Raw genomic sequence first — 26548 nt, forward strand, 5'->3', positions numbered from 1 at the left:
CCATACAACACTCCTTCCGTGGACTCCAACTGCTCTTAAATGCTAGTAAAACCAAATGCTTGCTTTTCAACCATTCGCTGCCCGCACCCGCCCGCCCTACTAGCATCACCACCCTGGATGGTTCCGACCTAGAATATGTGGACAATTATAAATACCTAGGTGTCTGGCTGGACTGTAAACTCTCCTTCCAGACTCATATTAAACATCTACAATCCAAAATCAAATCTAGAATCGGCTTTCTTTTTCGCAACAAAGCCTCCTTCACTCACGTCGCCAAACTTACCCTAGTAAAACTGACTATCCTACCGATCCTCGACTTCGGCGATGTCATCTACAAAATAGCTTCCAACACTCTACTCAGCAAACTGTATGCAGTCTATCACAGTGTCATCCGTTTTGTTACCAAATCACCTTATACCACCCACCACTGCGACCTGTATGCTCTAGTCGGCTGGCACTCGCTACATATTCGTCGCCAGACCCACTGGCTCCAGGTCATCTACAAGTCCATGCTAGGTAAAGCTCCCCCTTATCTCAGTTCACTGGTCACGATAACAACACCCACCCGTAGCACACGTTCCAGCAGGTATATCTCACTGATCATCCCCAAAGCCAACACCTCATTTGGCCCCCTTTCCCTCCAGTTCTCTGCTGCCAGTGACTGGAACTAATTGCAAAAATCACTGAAGTTGGAGACTTTCATTTCCCTCACCAACTTTAAACATCAACTATCTGAGCAGCTAACCGATCACTGCAGCAGTACATAGTCCATCTATAAATAGCCCACCCAATCTACCTACCTCATCCCCATACTGTTTTATTTTATTTACTTTTCTGCTCTTTTGCACACCAGTATCTCTACTTGCACATCATCATCTGCTCATTTATCACTCCAGTGTTAATCTGCTAAATTGTAATTATTCGCTCCTATGGCCTATTAATTGCCCACCTCCTCATGCCTTTTGCACACACTGTATATAGACTTTATTTTTTCTACTGTGTCATTGATTTGTTTGTGTTATTGTCTTGTTTATTGTTTACTCCATGTGTAACTCTGTGTTGTTGTCGGTGTCACACTGCTTTGCTTTATCTTGGCCAGGTCGCAGTTGCAAATGAGAACTTGTTCTCAACTAGCCTACCTGGTTACATAAAGGTGAAATAAAAATAAAAAATAAAAAATAATAAATTCACACCCCTGAGTCAAAACATACTAGAATCACCTTTGGCAGTAATTACAGCTGTGAGTCTTTATGGGTAAGTCTCTAAGAGCTTTGCACACCTGGATTGTACAATATTTGCACTTTAAAAAAAAAATGTATTCATCAACTCTGTCAAGTTGGTTGTTGATCATTGCTAGAAAGCCATTTTCAAGCTTTGTCATCGATTTTCAAGCCGATTTAAGTCAAAACCATAACTAGGCCACTCAAGAACATTCAATGTCACAAGCAACTCCAGTGTATATTTGGCCTTGTGTTTTAGGTTACTGTCTTGCTGAACGGAGAATGTGTCTCCAAGTGTCTGTTGGAAAGCAGACTGAACCAGGTTTTCCTCTAGGATGTTGGTTGTGCTTAGCTCTTTTCTGTTTTATTTATCCTAAAACAACTCCTTAGACCTTGCCGATGACAAGCATACCCATAACATCACCACGCTCGAAAATATTCTTGAAAATATAAAGAGTGGTATATACAGTATTGAATTCAGGACATAAAGTTCATTTCGTTACCACATTTTTCCAATTTTACATTAGTGCCCTATTGCAAGAATGCATGTTTAGGAATATTTTTATTCTGTACAGGCTTCCTTCTAACAATAGGTGCCCTTCTTTGCGAGGCATTGGAAACCTCCCTGGTCTTTGTGGTTGAATCTGTGGTTGAAATGTATTGCTCGACTGAGGGACCTTACAGATATTGTATGTGTGGGGTACAGAGATGGGGTAGTCAGTTAAAAATCATGTTAATAAACACTATTATTGCACACAGTGAGTGAGTCCATGCAACTTATCATGGGATATGTTAAGCAAACTTTACTCCTGAACTTATTTAGGCTTGCCATAACAAAGGGGTTGTATTCTTCTTGACTCAAGACATTTCAAAAAACATAATTCCACTTTGACATCATGGGGTTTTGTGTTTAGGACAGTGACAAAAAAAATATCTAAACATGATAAATGTTATATTCAGGCTCTAAATCAAAAACATGTGGAAAAAGTCAAGGGGCGTGAATACTTTCTGAAGGCACTATATATTCAGAAACTGTGCCTGGGATTCAATGAATTTCAATCTGACACACGCTGTACAGCGCTTGACATGAAAAGGTCATGAATGCAATCTCAGCGAACGTGGGGACCTTGGCTTCAGAAGGCGCATTGTCGACAGCGCCCTACAACGATCATCCTGGCCTATGATCTATTGTGACCTTTTCAAAAATATAGTAAATCCTAGACCTTGTTGTGACATGTGGGGTATCAATCAGTCTTGAGCTCTGGAAAGCAGCTGGTGTGTGATCTGTCCCTGTAGGAAGCCTGTGATTTACTCACAAACCCAACTCTCACACTTACTAATTGATGTCATGTACTGTATTTACACAAAGTCCGTATTGTGACTTATTTGGTTTTGAATCAGACACTAAATGGGTTTCAACAGCTTGTCTTTACCGGAGAAACATTCTGACAGTATTTCTCAGCAATGACCGTATATCACCAAACCTAGCCAACTTTGGAGGCTTATATCTACTGCTGCTGTTGCTTTTTAAACAGTATTTCTCAAAAAATGACTGAACACACCTAGAATGATGGGCATTTATTTAGGAATCAACATTGTTCAGCATACAGACAGAAAGGGCAATATATGTTCCATTCAGTCCTTTGAGCCAGGCAATGTTAAAGTAGAATTTGTAATGTGACTCAAGAAAGAGCAGCTCACGTAGAGAGGATGTGTTTGACAAATTCGGTGTAATTGATATGGCCACTTGAGTCCTCTTGTCCGATCATGAGTTGGTCCACTTCGCTCTCCATCAGCTTCTCCCCAAGGGTAGCCAAAACGTGCCTGAGCTCGGCCCCCATCACCGTGCCATTCCCCTCTTTGTCGAAGACTCTCAGACCCTCCACAAAGTCCTCAAAGGTCCCTGTCTCCTTGGTTCGGGAGATATGCTGCAGCATGGGCAGGAAAGTCTCAAAGTCCACCAGCTTGGAATTCATCTCCTCAGCCTTGGGCTTGCCCAGCAGCTTTAGCACATCAGTGTTGGTGGGGTTATGACCCAAGGCCCGCATTAGGTCTCCGCACTGGGCGTACCTGATCTTCATCTCGCCCGTCGGTGTTTCATCGAACAAGGTGAACGCCTCCTTGAACTCCTCAATCTGGTCCAGCGTGAAATCTAGAATGATACTCTTGAGGTCCACCTCAGGCTCCTTGGGAGGCTCAGGTACAGGGGCCTTTGCTGGCTCTGCCTTGGCCTCTGCTTTGGGCTCTGGTTTCTTAGGCTCTACTTTCTTGGGTTCCACTTTTTTCGGTGCCATGTTGCCAGTATACCTACTGCCACATCAATGTGTGCGGATGTGAGGAGAGAACGAGCGAGTGATACAGGGCACACTGTGCAAGCCTCTAGAGCTTTTATACTGTTCTTAGTGTGTATAAGATAAGGGTTATCTAAACCAGTACACTGACGCCTATAAAAGGAATAAACTTTAAATAGAACCACTTACTGTTCACTTCACAATGGAACTTTTCCAGCAGCTGTCAAGATAGAGAGATTTATTACACGAGACGGAAATTTTCCTTCTGCTTTTTATCCAACCCACTGACACACACACACACACACACACACACACACACACGCACACACGCACACACGCACACACGCACACACGCACACACGCACACACGCACACACACACACACACACACACACACACACACACACACACACACACACACACACACACACACACACTAAGTTGGAGAGCCAGTCAAGCCTTCAACAATTCTACACTTTGGGGTTCAATTAGGATTTTGGAGGTTGGCTCTACCCTAATTTCCAAAATGACACCTTAGTTCAACTGCTCACTCAACATTGACTTGATTTTCAAAGGTACAGTGCATAAAACATTTCATACTAAAAGTATTTTGAGAACAGTATTTTGACCACATATTAAACCATTCAATATTTCCTTCATGGTCCTTCAAACCTGCTAGTGCAATTTTTTTCCAAGGTTAAAATTAATTGACAGTAATTACACATAAAAAAAAATGAAGGGTCACACTTTAAACAAGGTATATCCAATAACGCTTAATTAAAGCCCTTATAAGCCCTTTTAAGGCCACTAATAATATGTCACAAATTATTTAGAAGCTAATGTCTACCATACCATCCTCACGTCTTTTGCTTTGTCATATGTGGCATAAGCCTTATACTACCCTTTTATATAGTTCAACATCTGCTTGTAAATGCTTCAGGCCTTATGAAGGGCATATGATGGCTTCATAAGGTATCATTTGCTTACTGTGACCACAAAAAAAAGAAAATATATCTTGTGCATAAGAACTTGACCACCAAAACTCAATTGGTTTCAGGCTGAGAAGTGAGAAGATAGGGCAGGAATGAGGCAAGCGATATCCCAGGAGCAAGAGTGGCTTTGAGCTGTTGAGAGAGAGAGAGAGAGAGCAAGAGAGAGAGAGCGAGAGAGAGAGAGAGAGAGAGAGAGAAAGGCCATCTGTTGATGGAGCTGCTATTTCGGTGATATGAGCTCAGCTCGTGAAGGACTGATAGGAACCATTCACATTCCAGATGATCCCCGTATTGTCAGCCTCGATCAATTCACTTTTCTAAACACTTGAAAGCCCATCTCAATCAAATGTGAATCTCCCTAATGACAGGTATTGAAATAAAGAGGCGTATCACAGTATATGGCCCCTGGGGGCCACCTTCTATATCTTTTATCATTATGACCTTGTGAATAATATGGTGTGGAAATCAGCATCACGATCACATCTGGACCAAATTGGTGGTCAACTCTCTCTGACCTATATGTGTCGGAACTGTGTGTCCACACATAACACAGTCCTGTGTCCCCTGTGGTGTAGGGGGGCTTAGACCTCTCAGTTCAAACTTATGCCCCCTCAGTTTTAATTTTTTGTCTGTACATAAAAGTTGCAAAAACATTTGAATGCGTGACAGGTTGGGGCCCAAATATCGGTGTTTCTGCTGCACTGCGTTGCTGTTTGTAGGCAACCTGGTCTCATAGACTAGATATAACATAGTAAATGTAGATCCGGGACACTCAAAATATATGTTACATTTGGTATGGTTACATAAAACAGATTAGGTTACTTAATAACGGTGCAAAATGCAGAAATCGTTCTGTTATTTCCTGGTTGCTAAAATGGTCACGATCGTCGCAATAAATGGACCAAGGCGCAGCGTAGAGTTCCACATGTTTATTAGATGAAAATCACCAAAAACAATAAAGAGTAACGAAACGTGAAGCACTTTTTTTTAAGGACATTGATCAAGTTTTTTTGTTTGTTTTTCTCACAGGCACTACACAAAAACAAGATCCCATAAAAACCCAGTGGGAAAAGGCTGCCTAAATATGATCCCCAATCAGAGACAACGATAGACAGCTGCCTCTGATTGGGAACCATTCCAGGCCAACATAGAAATGCAAAAACTAGAGTACCCACCCTAGTCACACCCTGACCTAACCAAAAAAATAGAGAATAAGAAGGATCTCTAAGGTCAGGGCGTGACAAAAACTGCAATAGTTTGCCTAATTTTTGTTTATGTGAAAAAACAAACAGTCATTGTCTAAAGAATCATTGTAGCATCTAAACCACTGTGAAATATATTTTCCCGTAACATATCATACAAAAATGGATGATGGACAATCTCAAATTAATACATATATATCACTTTAATAAATAAAGTCAACCCTCAGGGGTGCGTGCTAAAGTCCCCTCCTGTACTCCCTGTTCACCCATGACTGCATGGCCAAGCATGACTCCAACACCATCATTAAGTTTGCAGACGACACAACAGTGATAGGCCTGATAACTGACAACAATGAGACAGCCTCTAGGGAGGAGGTCAGAGACCAGGCAGTGTGGTGCCAGGATAACAACCTCTCCCTCAACGTGATCAAGACAAAGAAGATGATTGCGGACTACAGAAAAATGAGAACGGAGTACACCCCCATTCTCATCGAAGGGGCTGTAAGTGCAGTAAGTTGAGCGCTTCAAGATCCTTGATGTCCACATCTCCAACAAACTATCATGGTCCAAACACACCAAGACAGTCATGAAGAGGGCACGACAATGCCTATTCCCCCTCAGGAGATTTGGCATGGGTCCTCAGATCGTCAAAGTTCTGCAGCTGCACCCTCGAGAGCATCATGACTGGTTGCATCACAGCCTGGTATGGCAACTGCATGGCCTCCGACTACAAGGCACTACAGAGCGTAGTGCGTACAGCCCAGTACATCACTGGGACCAAACTTCCTGCTATCCAGGACCTCTATACCAGGCGGTGTCAGAGGAAGGCCCTAAAAATTGAAAAAGACTCCAGCCACCCTAGTCATACACTGTTCTCTCTGCTACCGCATGGCAAGCAATACCGGAGCACCAAGTCTAGGTCAAAAAGTATTCTTAACAGCATCTATCCTCAAGCCATAATTCTCTTGAACAGTTAATCAAATGGCTTCCCGTACTATTTGCATTGTCCCCACCCCACCCCCCATTTTGCTGCTACTCTCTGTTTATTATCCATGCATAGTCACTTTACCTCTACCTACCTGTACATATTACCTCGACTAACTGGTGCCTCGCACATTTACTCTGTACCAGAACCCCTTGTATATAGCCTTGCTACCCTTATTTTATTGTTGCTCCTTAATGATTTGTTATTTATTTTTAAAACTGCATTGGTGGCTACAGCTTCAGTTACAGTGGCAAGAAAAAGTATATGAACCATTTGGAATTATCTGGATTTCTACATAAATGGGTCATAACATTTTATCCGATCTTCATCTAAGTCACAACAACAGACAAACAGTCTGCTTAAACTTAAAATATTGTATTTTTCTTGTCTATATTGAAAACATAATTTAAAACATTCACAGTGCAGGTTGGAAAAAGTATGTGAACCCCTAGGCTAATGACTTCTCCAAAAGCTAATTGGAGTCAGGAGTCAGCTAACCTGGAGTACAATCTCTGAGACGAGATTGGAGATGTTGGTTAGAGCTGCCTTGCCCCATAAAAAAACTCACAAAATTTGAGTCTGCTATACATAAGAAGCATTGCCTCTCAGAAGACCCAAGATTAAGAATAGTTGACTTGCATAAAGCTGGAAAGGGTTACAAAAGTATCTTTAAAAGCCTTGACGTTCATCAGTCCACAGTAAACTAATTGTGTATAAATGGAGAAATTTCAGCACTGTTACTACTCTCCCTAGGAGTGGCCGTTCTGCAAAGATGACTGCAAGAGCACAGCGCAGAATGGTGAATGAGGTTGAGAAGAATCCTAGAGTGTCAGCTAAAGGCTTACAGAAATCTCTAGAATATGCTAACATCTCTGTTGACGAGTTTACAATATGTAAAACACAAAAAAATAGTGTTCATGGGAGGACACCACGGAAGAAGCCACTGCTGTCCAAAAAAACCATTGCTGTACGTCTGAGGTTCGCAAAAGAGCATCTGGATCTTCCACAGCACTATGTGTGGAGGGAAAAAAATGCACAGCACACCAACATCAAAACCTCATCCCAACTGTAAAGTATGGTGAAGGGAGCATCATGGTTTGGAGCTGCTATGCTGCCTCAGGGCCTGGACAGCTTGCTATCATTGACGGAAAAACTAATTCCCAAGCTTATCAAGACATTTTGCAGGAGAATGTTGGGCTATCTGTTCCCCAATTGAAGGTCAAGAGAGGTTGGTGATGCAACAGGACAATGACCCAAAACACAGAAGTAAACCAACAACAGAATGGCTTCAACAAAAGAAAATACGCCTTCTGGAGTGGCCCAGTCAGCCCTGAACTCAACCCGATTGAGATGCTGTGGCATGACCTCAAGAGAGCGGTTCTCACCAGACATCTGAAGAATATTGCTAAACTGAAACAGTTTTGTAAAGAGGAATGGTCCAAAATTGCTCCTGACCGTTGTGCAGGTCTGATCAGCAACTACAGGAAACGTTTGGTTGCGCTTATAAAGTTAAGAAATAGCCTAATAGTTTAGCAACATTTTAAACTAAACGTTCTGACCTGTTGCATAAGCCTCATTGCGTAAAACATGTTTTTTGATGTTAGTGGTTGTATTAATTTGGGATCTATCGCATCCCACAACTGTCTCAGAATATGTTTGGAATATTTATTTATTGCACAGAATAGAATAGATCAACTTTTGGACTATGGGGGATAGTAGATTGACAGGCTAGTTCTTTTGTTGTTTGTTAGCCATACTCATCTTGTTGGCTGACGAAAAAGAAATGTTGACAGTTCTTCCAATATCTTCAATATGCACCTCAGAATTGGATAAGGATGCCGCAGTTGCATCCCCGATGTGTCGGTCTTCACTTGTAGCCTGTGAGAAAGACCAGAGCACGTGATAGAGAGCCATCTTGAGGCAATGTGCAACAAACAACTCATCAGTAAGTATTCTATTCACATTGAAAGGAAAAGGAAAGGTCTCAGTTATAACTCGGATAGTTCATTACAGTAGGCTCTTTTTTGAAAGATAATATAGAGTCTACCTATGTGACGAACAATGTCTGATTTACAGTTTGGAATGGTCTTGACAAAACATTTCTTTGAGGGGGTGCATGCTAAGAGTGAACATCTTACAGCTGATATGCTATGTGGCAAAGAAGGGGGTCGATTGATAAATGTCAGAGCAGAACTAATAAACGGGCTCTGCCCTATCACTAAAATGGCCACCCCGAATCAGAACTACAGATCACAAAATTGCTGACGGCCAAAACTACAATTCCCAGAAGCAAAGGGAACCCTCAGTAGGTGGGGCCGACCCACAGATAAAGGGTCAAGACAAACCAGGAAGAGAGAGAAAGGGCTGGAAGGATCTGTGAACCATAGAGAAAGAGACGATATATATCGGCTGGATTTACCGTGTATGAGCTGGACTGTTTGGACTTACCTGTTGGCATTTGGACCTGGACCTACCGAGAACCCAATTCCTGTACCGAACCCTGCTATCTTTGACCTTGCCTGCGGCCTGGGTGGACCAGGATATAGAAACAAACACACAGGTACTGTTCTGTTCGAAAGAACTCTCATTCTAGGGTGATTTTGGTGACATTATCCCACTTACTTTGTGACAAACGCTCCTAATCTTGAAGAGATTTGCCACAACTAATTGCATGTCTTTGAAGAGTTGAGAGAGTACTCCTTATTTTCTTTACCCAACCAGTACATCCACTCAATAAAATGGAGATGCTTCTTTAAACTTTTTTGTTGTCTGATTGCCCCTAAGCCTCCAGACATGTCCCTTTTATTGTCTGCCACGCTCTTTTTTTAATGTGTTGTGTTGTGGTGTGTGTGTGTGTGTGTGTGTGTGTGTGTGTGTGTGTGTGACGTCCTTTGTGAGGATCCCCAAAGTTGTTTGTGGTTGACTGTCTGGTGATTGTAACCTAGCCTATTCAGAGACCTGACATACGCTCCCTAGCAGTCACTCAGAATGGTGGAACCTCTTCGGAACCTCTTCTCACATGTCGTCTGATGATAGGGATAAACGTTTTTCCACCATTTTGAATAACTGGGCGCCGTCAGTTATGTTTGACCTCCATCATCCCAAACACCCATCCCTGTCTTCTCCACATTGTCCCCATCCTTCCACGATTGTACTGAAAGATAGGAACAAGTGCGTATCGTTATTTTGTGAAATGGAGTTGGCCAGTGGTTAGTCATGCTTTTAAATGGCGGGGGATCAGTTAATCCATGGGAACTAGCATAATATCACTTATGACACAAACTAAGGTCTGATGGGTGAAATTGTATAATGTTGAAAGAACCGAAACATGATCCTATGAAACAAACACATCTCAGTGATGTTATCAAATAATTCTGTACACAAAATAGGTAAGCTCAATTTTTTTTTCATATCAAATGTTATTGTTCACATATACATATTTAGCAGGTGTTATTGCGGGTGTAGCGAAATACTTGTGTTCCTAGCTCCAAAAGTGCAGTAGTATTTAACAATTCACACCAATCTAAAAGTAAAATAATGGAATTAAGAAATATATCAATATTAGGATGAGCAATGTCTGTGTGGCATTGACTAAATACAGTATATAAAATGAGTTAATCAGTATGTAAACATTATTAAAGTGACCAGTGATTCCATGTCTATGTACATAGGGCAGAAGCCTCTAAGGTGCTGGGTTGAGCAAATGGGTGGTAGCTGGCTAGTGATGGCTATGTAACAGTTTGATGGCCTTGAGATATAAGCTGTTTTTCAGACTCTCGGGCCCAGTTTTGATGCACCTGTACTGACCTCGCCTTTTGGATGATAGCGGGGTGAATAGGCCGTGGCTTGGGTGGTTGTTGCCCTTGATCATCTTTTTTGCCTTCCTGTGACATCAGGGGCTAAAGGTGTCCTGGAGGGCAGGTAGTTTGCCCCCGATGATGTGTTGGGCAGACCGCACCACCCTCTGGAAAGCCCTGCGGTTGCGGGCAGTGCAGTTGCTGTACCAGGTGGTGATACAGCCCGACAGATTGCTCTCAATTGTACATCTGTAAAAGTTTGAGGGTCTTAGGGGCCAAGCTGAATTTCTTCAGCCTCCTGAGGGTGAAGAGGCACTGTTGCACCAACTTCACCACACTGTCTGTGTGGGTGGACCATTTCAGATTGTCAGTGACGTGTACGCTGAGGAACTTGAAGCTTTCACCTTCTCCACTGAGGTCCCGACGATGTGAATAGGGGCTCTCTCTGTTGTGTCCTGAAGTCCATGATTATTATGACTATTACAGGGACCGAGTCACTGACTTACTGGGGCTCTCTCATACCATCCCTGGGAGGGGTGCGTCACCTGAGTGGGTTGAGTCACTGATGTGATCATCCTGTCTGGGTTGGCGCCCCCCTTGGGTTGTGCTGTGGCGGAGATCTTTGTAGGCTATGCTCAGCCTTGTTTCAGGATGGTAAGTTTGTGGTTGAAGATATCCCTCTAGTGGTGTGGGGGCTGTGCTTTGGCAAAGTGGGTGGGGTTATATCCTTCCTGTTTGGCCCTGTCCGGGGGTGTCCTCGGATGGGGCCACAGTGTCTCCTGACTCCTCCTGTCTCAGCCTCCAGTATTTATGCTGCAGTAGTTTGTGTGTCGGGGGGCTAGGGTCAGTTTGTTATATCTGGAGTACTTCTCCTGTTCTATTCGGTGTCCTGTGTGAATTTAAGTGTGCTCTCTCTAATTCTCTCTTTCTCTCTCTCGGGGGACCTGAGCCCTAGGACCATGCCTCAGGACTATCTGACATGATGACTCCTTGCTGTCCCCAGTCCACCTGGCTGTGATGCTGCTCCAGTTTCAACTGTTCTGCCTTATGACCATGCTGGTCATTTATGAACATTTGAACATCTTGGCCATGTTCTGTTATAATCTCCACCCGGCACAGCCAGAAGAGGACTGGCCACCCCACATAGCCTGGTTCCTCTCTAGGTTTCTTCCTAGGTTTTGGCCTTTGTAGGGAGTTTTTCCTAGCCACCGTGCTTCTACACCTGCATTGCTTGCTGTTTGGGGTTTTAGGCTGGGTTTCTGTACAGCACTTTGAGATATCAGCTGATGTACGAAGGTCTATATAAATAAATTTGATTTGTAGGTTGAACAATGTAACAGGAATATCTAGACTTAGGGATGCCACCCATTAGATAAAATACCAAATGGTTCCGTATTTCACTGAAAAAATAAATCGTTTTATTTTCTAAATGATAGTTTCCGGATTTGACCATATTAATGACCAAAGGCTCGTATATCTGCTTGTTGTTATAATTAAGTCTGATTTGATATTTGATAGAGCAGTCTGACTGAGCGGTGGTAGTTAGCAGCAGGTTCGTAAGCATTCATTCAAACAGCACTTTCGTGCATTTTGCCAGCAGCTCTTCCCTGTGCATCAAGCATTGAGCTGTTTATGATTTCAAGCCTATCAACTCCTGAGATAAGGCTGGTGTAACTGATGTGAAATGGTTAGCGGGGTGCGCGCTAATAGCGTTTCAAACGTCACTCGCTCTGAGACTTGGAGTAGTTGTTCCCCTTGCTCTGCATGGGTAATGCTGCTTCGAGGGTGGCTGTTGTCTGTGTTCCTGGTTTGAGCCCAGGTAGGGGCGAGGAGAGGGACGGAAGCTATACTGTTACACTGGTAATACTAAAGTGCCTTTAAGAACATACAATAGTCAAAGGTATATGAAATACAAATGGTATAGAGAGAAATCGTCCTATAAATACTATATTAACTACAATCTAAAACCTCTTACCTTGGAATATTGAATTCTTATGTTAAAAGGAACCACCAACTTTCATATGTTCTCATGTTCTGAGCAAGGAACTTAAACGTTAGCTTTTTTACATGGCACATATTGCACTTTTACTTTCTTCTCCAACACTGTCACGCCCTGGTCTAAGTATTTTGTGTTTTCTTCATGTATTGGTTCAGGCCAGGGTGTGGCATAGAGTTTTTGTATTGTGGTGTGTTTTGTCTTGGGATTTTGGTATGTGTGTATAGTGGGATTGTAGCTTAGTGGGGTGTTCTAGGAGAGTCTATGGCTGTCTGAAGTGGTTCTCAATCAGAGGCAGGTGTTTACCGTTGTCTCTGATTGGGAACCATATTTAGGCAGCCATATTCTTTGGTTGTATTGTGGGTGATTGTCCTGTGTGTCTTGATGTCCTGGTTAGAGGTTAGTAGACACTTGTATAGGCTGTTTTCGGTTTTCGTTTTGTAGTGTTAGTGTTTTGTTGTGTGTTACGTTTGTTTATTAAAGATGAATCGCAATAGACACGCTGCAGTTTGGTCCGACTCTCCTTCACCATTAGAAAGCCGTTACAAACACTTTGTTTTGCATTTTTTTAAACCAAATTGAACATGTTTCATTATTTATTTGAGGCTAAATTAATTTTTATTGATATATTATATTAAGTTAAAATAAGTGTTCATTCAGTATTGTTGCAATTGTTATTATTACAAATGTTAAAAAAAAATTGGCCGATTTTTAATCAGTATCGGCTTTTTTGGTCCTACAATAATCGGCATCAGCTTTTTTTTTGGGTCCTCCAATAATCGGTATCGGCGTTGAAAAATCATAATCGGTCGACCTCCATTTTCCATCCAAATCTTCTAATTGTATGCGTATCCGAGCTTCTGGGCCAGAGTAGCAGGCCGTTTACTTTGGGCACGCTTTTCATCCAAAAATCTGAATGCTGCCCCTACCCTAGTGAAGTTAATGATTTTTTTAATGACTACCTCATCTCAAGGCACTGTAATAATGTTATCAATAATAAAAACAGAATGGTGTCACCCATAAGAGACAGTTGTTTTATAAAAACATTCTATCTTGTTTTTTAGGTGGTTTGTTATCCATGGTGCTGTGGATGCTTACAGCAGGCTTGTGTTTCTAAAGGCCCCTGGCAACAGGAGTGCCACAGTCATGGAGTCATTTGAAGCAGCCATCACCAGCTATGGAGTACTATCCCGGGTGAGATGTCATCGGGGTGGCGCAAACAACCACATCTGTGCCTTCATGGAGCAGTTCAGGGATGGTGAGAGGGGAAGTGCCCTCAGGAAGGAGCACTCGCAACCAGAGGATAGAGCTGCTGTGGGGGGACGTCTGGCATGGAGTCTCCAACGTTTACAATTCTTGGAGTTCACCTTCTTGGAGACGGAGCAGATCATCAACATAAACAATGAGGTGCACCTGTGGGCACTGCACTTTGTATTCCTGTCACAGGCGTAAAGAGATCTGCTGTGCCAGTCAGTAGAACCACCATGGGTTGAGGACTGAACAATGGCCGTCAGCTCTGCAGTTGTTCGTATCGGGTTCCCTGGCAATTTTGAGCGCCTATCTGACCCTTGGACTGGATTTTGTTCGCCCCATCTTCAACCACATCACCTCAGCTCCTCCAACCAGCACCCTCAGCTCCTCTAACCAGCATCACCTCAGCTCCTCTAGCCAGCATCACTTCAGCTCCTCCAACCAGCACCACCACCTCAGCTCCTCCAACCACTAGCGCCTCAGCTCTTTACTGGTCGGATGGGGTGATTGTGCCACAAATCCAGTTCACCATCAGCAACACACAGATGGAACTGTTGCAGACAATGAATCCATTGGAAGTCCCCAGAGGCAGCCTGGGAGTTTAAATTCTACAGAGGGCTATGGCAATTATATCTTCAGCGCCACTCGTTCCTTTTGAATCAGTTAAATTTTATAATACTAACTAAACTGTTTGAGGTAACATTCCCCCTCTAGGGATCCTGCGTGCCGCAGGGGTCTAAGGCACTGCATCGCACCGATCCTGGGCTGTTTCACAACCAGTCGTGCTCGGGAGTCCCAAAGGGCGGGGTCACAATTGGCCCAGCATCGTACGGGTTAGTGGAGGGTTTGGCTGGGGTAGACAGTCATTGTAAATAAGAATTTGTTCTTAACTGACTTGCCTAGTTAAATAAACATTATGATTTGGTCTCTATAAAGGTACTACAGACGTATCTTAACAAAGAGTGTCAAGGTGTATGGCCCCTCGGTGGGTTCAGAGAAATATCTTTGTGTTGAGGTTACTTGACAACTTGTGCTGAACTGGAGTGGACCTTGACCAGAGTCGAAGCAATAAGAGACCTGCCCAAAAGCTAAGTACTTCTCCATTCAACATATTCCCCTCCTATCCATTTACCTTTGATTTTGAATGACCTTATCACACATTTCCCTGTTGAGTTGTGGATTTATCTACTATTATTCATAGTTTTCTTTGCCATTACTGTATTCTTGTGTTTGGAAACCCCTTACACCCTCCTTGACACTGTATGATTGGGTCTCTAGAAATGTATGACAGATCTTCAACTCTAAACGGATGGGGCCCAGAGTTTAGACACAGGTGATCTTAACAATCGTTAAGTACTTCTCCAATTTAAGATATACGGCCTATGGTTGAGATCAATTGTATTTTGCTCTATGGTGCTTTAGCACAACAGCCCCATCTGCTGACACAATATTTGTCTTCCACTCAGTACAACACAACCCAGGAGAGGCCTACTGCAAGCACTGGATTCGAGCCTTCAGTGTGCCTGCCGTCGGAGGTCAACCGAACATTCTGAATGGACATTATTAAAACAGAACTTTACCTTTTTTTAATGCCCAATTGGGACTTTTATAAATTGTTAAAACAAATAATCATGTAACTTCCTATAGTTAAAAAACATTATGTAGATAGGGGTTCTGTCCCTGTTACACTTTATATCATGGTGATTAACAGCAACCTACTATATTACAGTTAGTAACATAACATTGTTGACACATTGTGGTTGAAGATGGACTAGTGCCGGGCTCTCAACCCTGTTCAGGGAGAGCTACCATCTTGTAGGTTCCCAAAAGGGGAGCTGTCACTTAATGCAATGGATGGGAAGCCTTCTTATTGCATGTAGTTCTAATTAAATTATAATGGCTGAAATTAATTTATTCTTAAATGTAGGACATCAAATTATCAGATTTGGATGAATTGGCTGTCATATGGCAGCAGTACTTCAGTCAATATCAGCAAAGGATTTTGGTTGAGTGTAGTGTTACTAAAAAAACAACCATAAAACACCAAGACAAACTATGGACTGTATCATTTAATATTAATGATCATTAAGTGAACAATAACAGCCAATATGGAAATACAGTGCATTTGGAAAGTATTCTGAATACTTTCCGAATGCTCTGTACTAACAATACAGAGATGTAAGTAGATAAATGTTGATGTGCAGTTACATTTTCAAACACTCAATTGCTACTGTAGTTTAGTGCTACTAGATACAATTCTGTGTTGTAGAAATGTTGTAATGCAACACAAAAATGTGGGGAATTCACAATCCCTGGAGGTCATGAAGTCATTGTAGGTGCTATGAAGAGGGAGCCTTAGTTTCACAGCACACATGTTTGCCTCTGGGTACTTTTTCTTCTACTGCCCAGAGAGACATCTTCGCACTGTGTGGAGGAATTTGATGGTTGGGGTGTCCTCAAATCCCAGGGGTGGCACCACTGTTGCTCCAGTAGCAAACTCCAACACCATTTCCACTGTGAGAGGAGGACATTTTAAAATGCACATTTAAATCACAAAATGGAATAATATGCAGTTAGCGATTTAAACTTGAACATTTTAACTACTATCTTACATTGTACCTCTGGCAGCCAGTTGAACCAGTGGTAGATGGTGTCGTTCCCAAAACACTACTGGTTCCCGCCATGTATGGAATGGGTTACTTTAAACAGGTCCCTGGCAGTGGAAGGCTTTGTGGAATGTCATGACGTTGCCCTCTTTGGGTACAGAAAGCCCCACCCCTCTCTCCTACACCCAGGCTGCTGTGGTCAGAGAGAGGTCGTAAATTACAGGAGATTATCTCCTCATGGCCACAGTATAGAGAGAGTGAATTTTCATAGAGAACAAAGGAATTTCTTCCACCTCACAGAACTTGAGGTCCGAACAACATTTATGTTCTGGAGAAGGTATAAAAGATCGGTGAAGAATCTAGCTACGAACTGGTCCGTTTGGTACAATTTTGTGAAACTCATGGGAGACGATACGGCCACATTACCATAACTCTGTTTATATAATGGCCTCAGATATGAAGTTTCCATCTAATTGTTGTATAATATAATGAATGAGTGACGATGAAACTGTTTTGTAAAATTGTGTAATGTGATTTTGGACTGTTTAATGAAGGAAACTCCAATTCCCTTTTTGAGGTGAACTAAATTAGAGGACCGCCCATGAGCCCAGTTCGGACCTGGCGTCATGAGACAGCCTTTTTCTGCTCTCCCGAATAAAACCCTCACTCAGAGAATTTCTCAACAGACCATGTTGCTCTCAATTACGAGAGGACAAAGGATGCAGACCAGCTTACCTTGATAACGAGAGGGCCAAGTTGAGACCAGACTGCTGAATCTTTTAACCATCCCACGTGGTTAAACTCTTAGACAATCGATACCGACAGAATAAGAACAAGTCGTTGATATTAATTACTAGTCTGCAGCTAGGAATTCGGTATCATTGAACTCAAAGACCTGATAACTGCTGAAATATCTATCCATAATGACATGAATGAATGTCACTGAACTATCCATTCTAACCACGACAGAGAGGGCGGACAAACTTTTCAACAGAGACCCCGACGACACACTGAGCATAAATATATATATATATATATATATATATATTGATTGATTGATTGCAATTGTTCCCCAAATGAGTGTGAGTTCATTTGCAAAGGATTAGCATTTAAATAGTTATAATTATCAACTGTGTGTTGTCTTATCTCAGTCGAACCCCACTTCCCTTTTGTACACCAAGTCGCGATGCCGGTTTATCCCACTAGGGAAACTCCATTATCATTTCCTTGTAACTACTGTTTGTTTATGCATTTCTGTGAATTACTTAGTTAAATCATTTATTTACTAAGACAATTGATGTATGGATGACTGATAGTGAAGACTGGGTTCGTGCAGATAGCCAACAATTTACGATGTTTGGAATGAGACTAACGTGAGGTAAAATAAGAATAAGTCATTAATCAGAAGACTAATTGATCAGAAATAAAATATCTGAAAAGTTATATTAGGAATATTATAACTTTGTAATCTTAATATTTTCCTTGGTGCCCCGACTTCCTAGTTAATTACAGTTACATGATTAATCAGTTTAATTGCGTAATAATAATTACAGATTATTGGCATCATTATACTAAAAATTAAAGACACGGCGGGAGTCCACAAAAAACTGCTCGGAGGCTGTCTGGGTTGTTCCCCAATGCCTCGAGCAGCCCAAGAGAGTTGAGGCCATATTTGAACCTGTTATGGTTTAGGGACTGTATGTATATTTCGTTATAGACGTTTCATCTCCTGTGGCAAAAATAAGTATTGAACTAATCTGTTTTGTGAATGAAAATGTTCCCTGTTGGAATACCGACGATGTGTGATTAACATATTTACTAAACTATTATATACATTCTCCTGTTCTGCAGCTAGAGAGATTGTAGGCATCGTCTTGGAGATGCCGTATCTCCTGTCTTTCCTCTAGAGACTGAAATCAATACAGGTAAAGCCATTCTGATTGTTAAATTACAATGAGAATCCTATAATGAATATTATACTTTTATAATTTGATGCTAAAAGTGGAAAAGGTCATTTAATGTTCCAAACCTCATGTCACTGAAGCTTGTGAGGTAACAGGGAGGTCTATCTCCATAGGCAGAGTCTCTGTCTGAGGTTTTCTTCTCCCTTACAGTTTCCTTTAACATATAAATACAAGAAATCACTAGTCACAGAGCAGACGTCCCTAGCCCAGCTGATTTGATTGCAGCTAGACACATGCTGTCCAGCTGTAGGGGAACGAGCCTCATCCTGTCTGTCTTAAAGGCCTATACATTTGGATTCACCCAAAACCTAAAAGAAGCTGTTCTCCTCCTGGCCATGGGGCACTTTGATCTGCCTCACAGGATACTCTAAAGATACTGCGATATGGAAACATTATTTAAATATAATAAAAATTATCATAATATAAAACAGGGAAACAGTCCATGATCTGTAAATCAGTAAAATAACCTTTTATGTCTGTTTAATCACGAGAGAGATTCACACCTAGCTTACTTGCAAAGCAAGCACTGTGCACCGCACTGTTTGTCTTCATGTACTGCATGGATATAGGGAAAATGTACCTATCCTGTTCAACTGCTGGATGGTAGGGTCAGGGATCAGGCAAACCCTCAGTTATCAGCCTGCTTCTCCCGGTTTGCCACCTTTGGACTCCAGGATTAATCAGTCTCCTGAATCATTGAAATCTTACATGTGCAAATGTTATAAAAGTTACAATAATCACACTCAGCATAATCGACACCGTCCATACTCGCGCACCCCACTAGCTAATGTTTGTTCAGTCCAGTCCAATGACTCTTCATGTTCAAGCGATATTTGAAGAAAATGTCAAGGAAATCATAACACAACATAATAGCAATAGAAAGGACAGGTTTACTCGAATGGACATACTGTAAAATAACACATTGGCATTCTCACAACCAGCTTCATGAGGTTGTCACTTGGAATGCATTTCAATTAATAGTAGTGCATTGTTAATTTGGGGGATTTCTTTCTTTAATGCGTTTGAGCCAATTAGTTGTGTTGTGACAAGGTAGGGGTGGTACACAGAAGATAGCCCTATTTGGTAAAAGACCAAGTCTATATTAGGGCAAGGACAGCTCAAATAAGCAAAGAGAAATGACAGTTCATCATTACTTTAAGACATGAAGGTCAGTCAATGCGGAAAATTTCAAGAACTTTGAAAGTTTCTACAAGTGCATTTGTAAAACCATCATGGCAATGATGAAACTGCCTCTTTATGAGTACTGCCACAGGAAAGGAAGACCCAAAGTTACCTTTGCTGCAGAGGATACATTTATTAGAGTTAATTCCTCAGATTGCAGCCCAAATAAATGCTTCACAGAGTTGAGACACATCTCAACATCAACTGTGTGAATCAGGCCTTCATGGTCAAAGTTCTGCAAAGAAACCGCTACTAGGCAAGTCAGTTAAGAACAAATTCTTATTTTCAATGACGGCCTAGGAACAGTGGGTTAACTGCCTGTTCAGGGGTAGAACGACAGATTTTGTACCTTGTCAGCTCGGGGATTTGAACTTGCAACCTTTCGGTTATTAGTCCAATGCTCTAACCACTAGGCTACCCTGCCTCTTAGTGGGACTATCATTTTTTTTTTCAACTGGCCCAAAACACACCTCCAGGCTGTGTAAGAGCTATTTGACCAAGAAGGAGAGTGATATAGTGCTTCATCAGATGACCTGACCTGTCCGCAATCATTCGACCTCTACCCAATTGAGATGGTTTGGGATGAGTTGGACCGCAGCGTGAAGGAAAAGCAGCCAACAAGTGCCCAGCATATGTGGGAACTCATTTAAGACTGTTGGAAAAGCCTTTTGCATGAAGCTGGTTGAGAGAATGCCAAGAGTGTGCAAAGCTGTCATCAAGGCAAAGGATGGCTACATTTATATATATATATATATATATATAAAATATATTTTGAAGTGTTTAACACTTTTTTGGGGGTTACGACATGATTCCATATGTGTTATTTCAGAGTGGATGTCTCAGTAAAAATAAAGAAACCCCCTTGAATGTGTGTCCAAACTTGACTGCTACTGTACATACAAAAACAAAAGACTTTAGTCGGAGAAGGGTGCTGGAGCTGACAAAGTTATAGAATTACTGCTGTCTGTTTAGAAAGAGTTGAAATAATTCAGAATAGCCTACTACCACATGAGTAGGGCTATAATTTAGCCATTGAAGATCAATAGCTTCTTTAAAAAAATGCCTAGCTGTGGATTGTGTATAGCATGCTGACATAACTGGCCTTTCACAATATTTGAAATATAATCCAACACCGGTTACAAATGCATCCTGCTGAAATCTGTCTGCTGTAGGTGACCAAACTATGATCAACTTCCAAAAAGGCCTATTGAGCGAACATTGCTTTACAAAGTAAAACAAAAGAGGGGTATATTGTAGAATACACCTAAGCTATTGATGGATGCAAGACAAGGTTGTTTATAAGGTTCAGATTCTCAGTTTGTCAGTTTCAAAGTAGCCTGTCATTTCGATCATTTGTGTGGTATTAACACATATTCTGTCAAATGAAGTAGAATGGCATGAAATGCTTTTATAAAAGGACACTACTAAAATGTTTCCCCATGTGTGCAACCTCTAAGTGCCTCCTCTACCACTCTTTGTTACAATGCTTTATTACAGATTTGTTTGATGAGATGGAGATATCGGGGACGTAGGTCGGGGTGCCTTGTAAGGATCCAACGGCGAGTGAGTAATCCCCCTCTACTATCAGTCCTATTAGCCAAGGTGCAATCATTGGATAACAAAATGTATGAGCTCCGATCAAGACTATCCCACCAACGGAACATTAACTGTAATATCTTATGTTTCACAGAGTCGTGGCTGAACGACGACATGGATAACATACAGCTGGCTGGGTTTTCCGTCCATCGGCAAGAGAACAGCTGCCTCTGGCAAGACGAGGAGTGGTGGTCTGTGTCAGCTGGTGCACAAAATCTAATATTAAGGGAGGTTCGAGTATCTCATAAGATGTAGACCACACTATTTACCAAGAGTTTATCTATATTTTTCATGGCTGTCTATTTACCACCACAAACCGATGCTGCCACTGAGACGGCACTCAACAAGCTGTATAAGGCCATAAGCAAACAAAAAAATGCTTATCCAGAGGCGACGCTCCGAGTGGCCGGGGACTTTAATCCAGGGAAACTCAAATCAGTTTTACCTAATTTCTACCAACATGTTAAATGTGCAACCAGAGGGGGAAAAAAAACTCTAGACCACCTTTACTCCACAGGATGTCTTCCTTAATTGATATTCTCCTAGGCAGATTTGGAAAGTAAAAGCCATATCTCAGACTGGCCAATAAAAAGAAAAGATTAAGATGGGCAAAAGAACACAGACACTGGATAGAGGAACTCTTCACTGTTGACATTGAAACTGGTGTTTTGCGGGTACTATTTAATGAAGCTGCCAGTTGAGGACTTGAGAGGCATCTGTTTCTCAAACTAGACACTCGAATGTACTTGTCCTCTTGCTCAGTTGTGCACCGGGGCCTCCCACTCCCCTTTCTGTTCTGTGAAGGAAGTACTACACAGCGTTGTACGAGATCTAGTTTCTTGGCAATTTCTTGCATGGATAGCCATCATTTCTCAGAACGAGAATAGACTGACGAGTTTCATTAGTTATTTGTTTCTGGCCATTTGGAGCCTGTAATCTAACCCACAAATACTGATGCTCCAGATACTCAACTAGTCTAAAGAAGGCCAGTTTTATTGCTGCTTTAAATCAGCACAACAGTTTTCAGCTGTGCTAACCAAATTGCAAAAGGGTTTTCTAATGATCAATTAGCTTTTTAAAAATGATGAACTTGGATTATCTAACAACGTGCCATTGGAACACAGGAGTGATGGTTGCTGATAATGGGCCTCTGTACATCTATGTAGGTATTCCATAAAAAATCTGCCGTTTCCAGCTACAATAATAATTTAAAACATTAACAATGTCATCTGTATTTCTGATCAATTTAATGTTATTCAATGGACAAAAATTGTTTTTCTTTCAAAAACAAGGACATTTCAAAGTGACCCCAAACACTTTGAGCGGTAGTGTATGTGTATATATATATATATATATATATATATATATATATATATATATATATATATATATATATCCTGTTTATCTTATTTTCCATAAATAGCTGTTAATATTTGTAGTAATGTAGGCAGTTTATGGAATGTTTACCTCTCACCAGTCTCGCCATTACCAAAATGACAAGCAATTATTATTTTAGCAAACAATTTTTGTGTTTTAATCCTTTATTGTCCCTAACATCTTTTACTCCCTCGCAAAAGTTGTGGGATACATACACACACTCAACCCCTTTCCCCCACAACAACCATAGACTCTAGATTCTCAACAGTTGCACCATCCCAGAGCCCAACTCAAGAAAGGTCTTGATTTACAAATGCACATACAGTTGCAGCCTTATGAGAAGGCCTGCAAATGGGCAGAAATGGGGAGATTTGATTAAACATTGTCACGTCCTAGGTAGAAGTCAGATATACCCCCTTCCCCTGAAATACCCACACATGGTCCCCCGTTTTGACCATATTCCCAAGCATCTCTGTGCAGTCAGACCTTTGATTTTGTGCCACCAGGGCCACAATAATATTCCCCCTCTCTGAATGTCCGAGTGTGACCCCTCCCCATGTTGCCAGCACTGCCACTGCCTGGGTGGGGGCACCCCACCGGAATCCCCACCGGCTAGGTACAAGGTCGTCAAGGTTCTCATTAGCAGCTTTGAGAATTTCCTTGTATATTATGCTCTCTCATCAGGGGGCTCTGGCTTTGCAGGACCAACCCTGTCAGGCAGGCTCAGAATCTTGGGGGAAAGGGAAATCTCAACGCTACAGCATACAATGACACTCTAGACAATTCCGTGCTTCTATCTTTGTGGCAACAGTTTGGGGAAGGCCCTTTCCAGCATGACAATGCACCCGTGCACAATGCGAGGTCCATACAGAAATTATTTGTCGAACTGTGTGGAAGAACTTGACTCGCCTGCACAGAGCCCTGACCTCAACCTTATTGAACTCCTTTGCAATGTAAGGGGTGACAGAAAAAGTTAAATTTTTGCCGCCAGCCAGCAGTCAAAAAATTGCAATATTGCAACACCGTGTATAGCTTCATGAAATGTTTGGCATAACCTGAGAAAAAAAAATAGGCCTACCAATAATAAGTATCCATTAGCTAAAGCAAAGCATGCCCCGCCACCATAGAAAGCCTATCATTGATTTGATAGGCATGCGGGTGCATAGACACGTTACAATTTGTAGTACATCACTACATGTTGGGCGGCAGGGTAGCCTAGTGGTTAGAGTGTTGGACTAGTAACCGGAAGGTTGCAAGAATCCCCGAGCTGACAAGGTCATCTGTCGTTCTGCCCCTGAAAAAGGCAGTTAACCCACTGTTCCTAGGCGACATTGAAAATAAGAATTTGTTCTTAACTGACTTGCCTAGTTAAATAAAGGTTAAATAAATAGTAGTTCACTTTGAGATTGTCTGTCTGGAATATGAGGTAAATGCATGGGGGGCGGGCATCATCTTTAAGGACTTCTACTATTAGGGGAGTATCCAGACAGTACTTTTTGGGATTTCACTTGATTTAGAGAAACTTACCCCACTAGCAATCGACTTCCTCATGCTTGTTCTGCAGTTTGTTCTGCAGTTGCAGTGGGGACAGATAACATGAACAAAGGTTCCAAAAATATCCAAATACGTCATTTTAGAAACAACACTCTTCAGTATAGTGGTGCAGGTTGTCATGACTCTCTCTCCTTGGTGAGGATCAAATGTGGCAATGGCTGAAAGATAGCCAGGACCCCCCCTCTCCCACAGGAGAGGAGAGGGGGAAGTTGGGACTGTTTTTATTGCTTAACAGTGGCTTGTAAATTTAGAGAACTTTTTGCCCTGCAGTACTGGGAAAGAAATTCCTTTGCTGCAGAGAGACTCTTACCTAAACTCTAAACTAAACGTCAAACTCTAATGTCCAAATATTGGACATTGGAACAGTATTTCTGCCATCCAAATGTTTGGAACAGTTGGTGGGGATCTAAAGAATAATCATGTTAGTGTTTATTATTTTGTGATGTCATTAATTTCTTGGTGACAGGCAGTATTTTCACGTTCGGATGTAATGCATGCCCAAATTCAACTGCCTGCTACTCATCCCCAGAAGATAAGATATGTATATTATTAGTAGATTTGGATAGAAAACACTCTGACGTTTCTAAAACTGTTTGAATCATGTCTGTGAGTATAACAGAACTTATGTAGCAGTCGAAACCCAGAGGAAAAAACATTCCCATTTTTTTTTTTGAGGTCACTCTTTTCATTGGGAATCCAGATTTCTAAGGGACTTTCTTGCAGTTCCTTCCGCTTCCACTGGATGTCACTAGTCTTTAGAAATTGGTTGAGGTTTTTCCTTTGTGTAATGAAGAAGTAATCCTGTTCAAAACGAGGGTCACTTCAAGTGTACAGTTTGTTAAAGGCGCGTGACCAGAAGGTAGCGTCAGTTTGTTTTCTACCTGTATTAAACACAGATCATCCCGTCTTCAATTTTGTCGATTTATTTACGTTAAATAATACCTAAAGTTGTATTACAAAAGTAGTTTAATGTTTTGGCAAAGTTTACTGGTAACTTTTGAGATATTTTGTAGTCACGTTGCGCAAGTTGGAACTGGTGTTTTTCTGAATCTAATGCGCCAAATAAATTGACATTTTGGATATCGACGGAATTAATCGATCAAAAGGACCATTTGTGATGTTTTTGGAACATATTGGAGTGCCAACAGAAGAAGCTCGTCAAAGGTAAGGCATGATTTATATTTTTATTTCTGCGTTTTGTGTTGCGCCTGCAGGGTTGAAATATGTTCTCTCTCTATTTACTGAGGTACTACTCTTAGATAATAGCATCGTTTGCTTTTGCCAAAAAGCTTTTTTGAAATCTGACATGTTGGCTGGATTCACAACACGTGTAGCTTTAATTTGCTATCTTACATGTGTGATTTCATGAAAGTTTGAATTTTATAGTAATTTACTTGAATTTGGCACTCTGCATTTTCTCTGGCTTTTGGCCAGGTGGAACGCTAGCGTCCCACATATCCCAGAGAGGATTTTTTTATTTTATTTTTTATTTTACCTTTATTTTACTAGGCAGGTCAGTTAAGAACAAATTCTTATTTTCAATGACGGCCTAGGAACAGTGGGTTAACTGCCTGTTAACTCGGGGATTTGAACTTGCAACCTTTCGGTTACTAGTCCAACGCTCTAACCACTAGGCTACCCTGCCGCCCCGTGGTATAACTAAATAACTATCTCTGAAGGTGTACACATTCTAGTTGTCAGGTTTACATCTAAATGTTGTATAAATATAAGTATGACAATACTTTTGTGAAGATAGCAATGTGATTTTAGCCTTCTAAATGAATTGTTTTTCATCTAAACTTGTACCCAGTCAGTAGCCACGCCCCAGTGAGCTCAGAGTTCGTGCCAGCATGATGGAACAGAGTGCTTAAAGGACTTGCTAAGAATTAACATACTAGACCAAGTAGACGGACAGTGTGAACTGGAACTTAAAACTACAAGACCAGTGTGAGCGGAACGTTACGAAATGGTTAGAAGCTCTGAAACTCTCAATCTCTACAGAAGAAGATAACTTACCAAGGAGACCAGAAACTGTGGTGCAGCTGTGCATGTAAAAAGTGGTCCTAGAACTTTGACTAAAAGACTTGCGGTGGGAAGGAAGACAATCCCCTTTGAGACAACTGTTGGTACGTCTGAAGTATCTATCTAACGAACACTCCAAGTCCATAGAATCTCTACAACTAAGGACATTGTGACCTCTGGTGGACAACCAGAGCCTTTCATTACCTATAGACGGATCAATTGGTTTCAACAGAGATCGACAGAAAAACAGCTACGCGTAAGTATATATATATATATATATATATATATTGCATTCCTAATCCGAATGAGCGGGTGTTAGGGTGCTAAGTATTCATATTTCCGTGACCGTAACTTCCAAATGTATGTAAGATAAGTTGACTCCATCTTTCCCCACCCCCTCTTCCCATTGTGTAACAAGCCGTCATATCATGTCAGTCCACCAGGGACTTCTCATGTAAGTATGTCTATTCGGTTATTATTTAGTTAGTTAATAAATAATTAATTAAATACATT

The 26548-nt window shown here is 41.5% G+C and overlaps 1 protein-coding gene and 1 long non-coding RNA gene across 3 annotated transcripts; one reads left to right on the forward strand and one right to left on the reverse strand.

The window, feature by feature from the left end:
- Positions 1–2783: 2783 nt before the first annotated feature.
- cmlc1 (cardiac myosin light chain-1) lies at positions 2784–3591 on the reverse strand. The gene has a single exon (XM_065011768.1). It carries the CDS (start codon positions 3512–3514, stop codon positions 2918–2920), a length of 597 nt encoding a protein of 198 aa, XP_064867840.1. The 5' UTR covers positions 3515–3591; the 3' UTR covers positions 2784–2917.
- Positions 3592–9017: 5426 nt separating this feature from the next.
- On the forward strand, positions 9018–22407 carry LOC115111969 (uncharacterized). Of its 2 annotated transcripts, none has more exons than XR_003860875.2 (5): positions 9018–9250; positions 13548–15067; positions 15201–18265; positions 20984–21049; positions 21177–22407. It is a non-coding gene; the product is annotated as an uncharacterized LOC115111969 (long non-coding RNA). The 2 variants fall into 2 exon arrangements; XR_010461540.1 differs by lacking the exon at positions 9018–9250 and adding an exon at positions 9264–12882.
- The last annotated feature ends 4141 nt before the right edge of the window (positions 22408–26548 follow it).

Source organism: Oncorhynchus nerka, linkage group LG27 (assembly GCF_034236695.1).
Source record: "Oncorhynchus nerka isolate Pitt River linkage group LG27, Oner_Uvic_2.0, whole genome shotgun sequence".
NCBI lineage: Eukaryota > Metazoa > Chordata > Actinopteri > Salmoniformes > Salmonidae > Oncorhynchus > Oncorhynchus nerka.